The sequence below is a fragment of the Parasteatoda tepidariorum genome, chromosome 1, assembly GCF_043381705.1.
Source record: "Parasteatoda tepidariorum isolate YZ-2023 chromosome 1, CAS_Ptep_4.0, whole genome shotgun sequence".
Taxonomy (NCBI): Eukaryota; Metazoa; Arthropoda; class Arachnida; order Araneae; family Theridiidae; genus Parasteatoda; species Parasteatoda tepidariorum.
The window spans coordinates 66366889-66374429 of NC_092204.1; the positions used below are offsets into that span (position 1 = coordinate 66366889).

The window sequence follows — 7541 nt, forward strand, 5'->3', positions numbered from 1 at the left end:
TACCCCCTGAAGACGTCGGCTTCGGTGGTCGTATTTTTATTTCCTTCGTTTCCCTTATTACTTCATCAGAAAAAGTATTATTGCAGTAAGAGTATTATTAAAAAAAGAAAGAGTACAGTATCAGATAAATACTACAGAATAAATCAGCTTTCACAACAAATTTTAAAAAAAAAAGTTAATAAAAAAGTTTTGTTTACTTTTCGGTTTCCATCACTTTCAGTAGTAATGACTGTCAGAGGTGGAGGTAAAACAATTGGAAATTCCTCCCAATGATATAAGATTTTTTCAGCAACCTGCATGTAACATTCATGATCAAACATATAAACTTCAATGAAGATAGAAAGTTAACATTTTTTAAAACAAAGGTCAGTTTATACATCATTAAATTATGAAATCAATGTATGCACATACATTTTCTTCAACGATTAGTTACATTCACCAAAAAATTTAGCTAAAAATATCTAACACTTTTTATATGCATACGAAACATATTTTTCCTAATATATTATTTTAGAGTTGGTTAAAATTAAAAGGCATCCCTTTTAGTGAAAAATTATACATGATAAATTAATACTAAAACAATTTGCTTGGTATAATTCGAAAATTAAACATTCAAATAAATATATAAAAAGAACTTTGATTGTAGTTTAAAAATTTTTAACCATGAATCTTATAACATTATGCTTAGTTATATTTAAATATAATTAAAGTTTATTATGGTAATGTAGTTTAATTCATTTTTTTTCTAAATATTTAACCAATATTAAATTATTAATATTTGCAATTGTTAATTAGATTGCATAGATTACAGGTTTTGTGGTTATTAATCTGTTAATATGTTTAAAAAAAAGAAGATATTTTTGATTAGATGGGCAGAAGAACTACTTTCATTTTTTTAAAACAAAATGGTAATTTATGTTTAAATATCATGGTTATAATTTTTTTAACCAATGGTCCCCCTCCTAAAAATTATAAATAAAATATAAAAAGAAGAAAAAAAATGAATTTGCCTGAATTTGCTAACAAAAAAGTAGCAAAAAATACTTAAATAAAATGCATAATTAACAAATGTCAAAAGAATATAAGAAAAAATTATACTTAACTTAATATTCATAAATAATAACAGAAATTTCATAAAACAAACTGACTGTTTAAAATATGATGACCATAATGTTTATGAAATTTACAATACATGAAAAACAATTTAAATTATAGCAATTAGTGAGAAAGCCTAATTTACATAATACATACTCGTTTGACAATTTGAACAACTTCAACAATTTCTGCTGGAGCCCCATCTAGATCCACAAGGAAGTTGAGTGGAGCTCTCTGAAATAATCATAGATTGCAATCAGCTTATAACATAATTATTATGTAATTAAAAATATGGTAAATATAATTTTAATTATTCCTGATCTTTTAATTACCGTATATTCCGGCGTATAATGCACACTTTTAATACAAAAAATAACATTGGAATTTACGGGTGCGCAGTATACACCGCATATTAAAAATTATAGATTAAAAAAATTTAAATATAGAAAAATACTTTTATTTTAAAGAAATAACATACCTTTACCTATATACTTTATTGATTTTCGTTATTACATAAATAGTAGTTCATTATATTCGTCTTCCGTTATTTCTTCAGGCACATCATCACAATCTGTTTCATCTTCATCATGTGTGTTACGCTCATCCATAAATAAACAGTCATCTTCTGATCCATCCAGATTATTTGAAATGCTGCATTTTTTGAATGATTTTCTAACCATCTCAGGCTTAATTTCATCCCATGATTTTAATATCCATTCGCACACTGTTTCCAAACTTGCATGACGCATAAGTCCTCCTTTCATAAAGGTTTTCTCGCCCTCCAACATCCAAGTGTTCCACTGTTTTTTTCAATTGGCTTTAAATGGTTTGTTAAAGCAGACGTCCAATGGCTGAACTAATGGTGTCAATCTGCCCGGAATAACTGCCATATCGGTGTTACATTCTTTCAACAATTTTTTTGTATTATCTGTAAGGTGGGACCTAAACATGCCCCATACTAAAAGGCTTTCTGGTTTTCTTACGCAACCAGGACAGTTTTGCCAGAAATTTTTTACCCACAAAATTTTAAAAAAGTATTAGAAATTACAGGAGCGCGTTATACGCCGGGGCACATTATGCGCCGCAATATACGGTAGGTTTCAGGTAAAAATATTAAGATATAAAAACACTTTTTAATAAAACTATTGTTTTTACCTTCAGAATTTTCCTTGAAATCACCATTTTCAATATTCAGAAAAAAATAATGCAATGGATATATGATAAAAATGTGATTGGCTGCATGGCAAACTATAGTGTTATGACTTAATTAAAACTATTTTTCTAATCATTTTTTCTTTCAATTTTCAATAAGTTAATGAGGAATGTTTTGCCGTCCTGGCAAAAACAGATTTTTGCCAAAGCAAATTGGCAAAAACCTATATTTTCCAAGATGAGAGGACAAAAACACATTTTTGGTACAAAATTATTCCTAAAATTGAAATATATACTATAAATATAAATAATTACAAAAAAGTTAACAAAATTATTATTCCATAATTAAATCATAATGTAATAATATATCATTTTAGTAGTTTAAAACATTATTGATTGGAAAATTTGCGATTATTCTCTTTTTTCCAGTGAAATGAACTTATTTTAAATTAATATAACTATAATTTAAAGCATATAATATCTATCAAGATATGTAGTTAATTATTGTACAAATAATAATTTCTTCTAATTGTTATTATACAAATAATAATATTTATTTATTTGTAAAAAAACATTTATTTAAGGATTCCAAAATGAAAAGAGGTCAAAAACTTTCAATGTTTTAAAAATTATTGCTTTTACATTAATTATTAATGTGTTAAAAATAATTTTTTTCATGCAACATATCAAAATTATTATTCCTTATGATTGATTTACATTTGTTTCAAGTATTTTGTAATAATATTTAATCAGCAATTTAGATAATTTGGTTTTTGCCGGTTTTTACCAGGTTTTTGCCATTGTCCTGGCAAAATCCCCTTTTTGCCGGCAAAAACTCAAACCCTGCTTTAAATGTGCATGTTAATTAGATGGAATGGAAGAATTTATTGCGTGCTCACAATCACAGATCATTTGTCTCTCATTTTAAAAAATCTAAGAGACTTCCTTCTTTTCTTTTTAAAATGCTTTAATTTTTAAAACAATTAAATTAGTTAAAATGGTAAGTATATTACATTTCAAATAAAAATTTTGTAATCTATGAAGCTTAAAATTTTCTGCTTTTAGACCTAGAAATTTCTGTGTGCTAAGGACCAGTAGTTTTAAAAATCTAGCGAAATCACTGTATAAATTCTATATTTATTCTATATTAATTCTACATGGAGTATGAAGAGTTTGTGACAATACAATGCTAAACTATATTTTTCAATTGTTTAAGCAATAAAATATTTCTCTATAGATTCCAATCAATCCACATACAAGTTATAGCATGTCAAAATGTAAGAGGGAACAAAAAAAATCAGTCATAATGCACCCTCAACCATGCATAATCCTTAATCACATGAAAAAATTAGCACATCAGCAGATTTATGAGACAAAATACAAAACTCTATAATGACTATTGTTTGATTTTTATGTTACTTTCAACATCTTCATTTTCCATATTATTGAGCTGCCTAAAAACGTTTTTAATGGATTTAAAAACCAATAAAACTTGCTGATTTCCTCTGGATTATACCTTAACTTAACCTTATTCGAGGAGAAAAATTAGAATTAAAGATCTAATTTAACATAGTACTACTATCAAATATTTCCCATTATCAGACCTGTATAATATACACAAAAGCGTGAGCGCCATTCACAGAAAATTTGTCACCATCGTGCAGAGTTGGGTTTTTGATGGCAAAAACTGGTTATTGACATGACACATCAAAAACATGCTTAAAAGTGTCGAAATCGGGACAAGTTGCTTTTTTGTTATTGGGGGCACTTTATAGGATGTTAAATCATGCACAATACTTGCATTATATACTAGTATTATTACGATTTAGATTATTATAAAAAATATAGCCAAAATTATTGAAACTATTAATTGGTTTTCCTAAAAATATGGTACTTTCAAGTATCTAAGATCAATTTTATTTGTTATATTATAACTATTCAGTTTATAATACAGATACTATGAGTTGTTAAATATTATCAAACTTAAATATTGATTTTAATTCTTTTATGCCTCCATTTATGCAAATTTTTTAGATTAAATAAAATTAAAGTGGTTGCCAAAAATTATCTGATCTCAATTTTTTTTATTCTTAATATTTTACTTAGATGGAGGGGGCAGAATATGTCCAATTGTGCAAACCAGGTTTAGTAATTGAAATTCAGGCAATCCTAGGGAAATGTTCGATTCAAAAAATTTCAACAAAATTTTCTATTGTTGAAAAATGAGTCACTTTGCAAAATTTTTCCTTTTTAAAAAAACACTCAAAGTCAACTTGTGTATTTATTAGTTTTAATTTAAGTTTATAAGTGTAACCTTAAATTTAATTTAATAAATTATTACAATTTCAATATATTTTGATTTTGAATATTTTAAACACATATGCTCGTTTATTCAAGAATTGTGTAAAATCAAATAAATTTCTTTTCTTTTATTAATAAAACTTTTTAATGATATACTATAAACCTTACTTTTATTTAAAAATATTTTTAAAAAGTTATTGCATTAAAAAAATAGAGAATATGCTGAAATTTTTTGAAGAAATATCGATTTATAAAAAATTTTGTTTAGAGAACAGATTTCAAGAATTGAGTAAAATCAAATCAATTTCTTTTCCTTTATTAATAAAACTTTTTAATGATATATAAACCTTACTTTCATTTAAAAATATTTTGATTATTGTATTAAAAAAAGAGAGAATATGCTGAAATTTTTTGAAGAAATATTGATTTATAAAAAATTTTGTTTAGAGAACGGATTGGATTAATTTATTGGATAAATTGTTATTTTACGCATTTTTATGCATAATTATTTAATATTCTCCACTCCAAAATTTGAGTATTTGACCGTAATTCTCATCAAAAAAAAAAAAAGAAAGAAAAAGAGTTTAATATCAAAATAATTCAAAAACATAACTGATTAATCAGTTATAATTTTATATGAATGTTTATTTATAAATATTTCATATTTATAATAGCTAATAATTATCCTCATACGTAAATTTTGGGCTCTTCAACAATTGTCAAAAAGGATTTTTTGACATGATGGATAAAACCATGGTTAAAACCGGATTAAACTGTCAATTGTCAAAAACTTGCCAAGAATACAATCTTGCAAAATTTTTTACTATTACTAAAAAAGAAAATAATAATCTGCTTCAAGGAAAGATTGCCTTTTTCAAATTACCGTAAAAAAAGTTTTGTTTTTAGATTTTTTCCTATCAATGCAAATGCAATTTAAAATTACATCCACATGATTTAAATTCATGCCATATAATTCCTATTTACACAATCGAAGATTCGAGTATCATGTTTTGTATTTTCATGATTTCAGACAAAATATTAAGTTTCATATTCACACAATTTAAAAGCCACTGTTATGATTCATTCTTAAGTGAATGAAAAATTATACATTAGAGTTCATAATCACACAATTTTAAATTAAAACATAAAGATTTGTATTCATGCCATTTTAAAATCAAGTATCGAGATTTGTATTATAATGATTTTAAAATTAAACATTGAGATTCATATTTATGTGATTTTAAAATTAAATGTCAAGATTCGTATTCAGGTAATTTAAAAATCACACATTGAGATTCATATTCACAAAATTTAAATAAATAAATAAAATCTCACATCAATATTCTTATTAAAACGTTGATAACATCATATAGATAAATATTTTCCACATAAACTTTTTTCTTGCCTAAATTCAGGTATTTTTTCAATTATTTAAAAAGTGCTTTTGCACATAACATTTTTGGATTTCTATTTTCAGATTTTTAACCTAATTCATCCTTATGGTATGAATCAATATAGAGTTCTAAATAATTGAACATTTTTTAAAAAATCAGGTTATTTTCAAATGAATTTCATCAAACTGATGTGGTAACGAAAGGATTAAAACTGGTAATTATAAGAATTAATCAATGCATGCAGAAAGTTTTTTAATTGAGATGTGTTGGCAGAATTTTTTCATTTTATCTAACTCTGCCCATTATCCATGTTTGAGTTAAAGAGAGTCCATTGTATGGGTGTGTGTTAATGTTATAATATAAATACCATGCATTATAATATAAATATATGCATTGAATCAAAAGAAAACATTCTCCATCTTAAAAAAAAAATTCTGACAACTTGATATTTCAAAAAAATTATGCAATTAATTTTAAAAATAAATTGATACAACCTTCCAAAAATATTATTTATACCGATATAAAATATGCACAATATACTGTTAGGAGATTGGTGCCTTTTTGAAAACAGCAATTCTAAAAATATTCATTTTTAGCTAAGAAAAGTCCCTTAATTATATAATTCATAGAAACACTTGAACGCTATGTTCGTATGTTGTAAAATACATAACGTTAATTCAAAGCTGGAAAAGAATACTAATTAAGCAAGGAAAAGATAATCAAAAAAAATTAAACTATAATTTTTATCTGTATGTAATAATGCGCATATATTTTTATTACGAAAAGTAACACCATTTCTAAAGTTTGAATCATAGCTTTCAAAATGTCTTAAATTTGTGAAAAATTTTCTTGTGAAATTATACGGTAAGGAAATTTTATTCTCACAGAAATACAATGTAAGTATAACAGAGTGTGGTAACTGTTTAAAAATGAAAAAACACAACAACTAGTATAACCTACCTGTGGCTCAATAACTTCAATTTCCATATTTCATTGATAGAATGAACTTTTCAATCCTTTGGCATTGCAATGCATACATTGCTTTTAACGAAGTATTGTGATCCTACAACAGATAATGAATCAATTGCTTTTTTTAAAAACTTTGTAAGAAAGTGGGAGAAAATACGTTTAAATATATTAGTTAACTAATATTATTAGAATGATCGAATAAGGATTTACAATAATATTTAATCGAGCAATGTAATAATCTTACGTACATGTCAAAAAAAATCTTATTAGTGTCTTTAATTTCACAACGCAAAATAAATAATAATGCAGACAACAGTGATTTCTATTTTTGGAACGATAAATAAAAATGGTAGCACATCATCGTGGGTGAAACCATTAATTCCGATATTTCATTTCTTTACTTAAAATAATCCGCAATCACATTATTTGCGATCGCATTTATTGATAAAATTGAAATCTCCAAAATGCAAAACATTTGCTAAATAACTCTATTATTGAAAAACCAAAACCCAACCAATCTGAGAGGTTTGAGAGGAGTTGAGATGAAACTGAAAAAAAATCTCCAATATTACTTAATAAATAACCGTTTACTACGTTTTCTGTTTTCTATTTTTCATTAGCACATTAAAA

General features: G+C 25.2%; 1 protein-coding gene across 1 annotated transcript in view; it reads right to left on the minus strand.

Moving 5' to 3' along the window:
* Nucleotides 1-7539, minus strand: part of LOC107448740 (uncharacterized) — a 40426-nt gene extending 32887 nt beyond the window's left edge. The window contains exons 1-4 of the mRNA XM_043045060.2: nucleotides 7160-7539; nucleotides 6903-7005; nucleotides 1252-1329; nucleotides 198-293 (exon numbers count right to left, since the gene is read on the minus strand). Coding sequence (XP_042900994.1) covers nucleotides 198-293; nucleotides 1252-1329; nucleotides 6903-6929 — 201 coding nt within the window. The 5' untranslated portion in view covers nucleotides 6930-7005; nucleotides 7160-7539. The remainder of the gene's footprint in view (nucleotides 1-197; nucleotides 294-1251; nucleotides 1330-6902; nucleotides 7006-7159) is intronic.
* Between the last annotated feature and the right edge of the window lie 2 nt (nucleotides 7540-7541).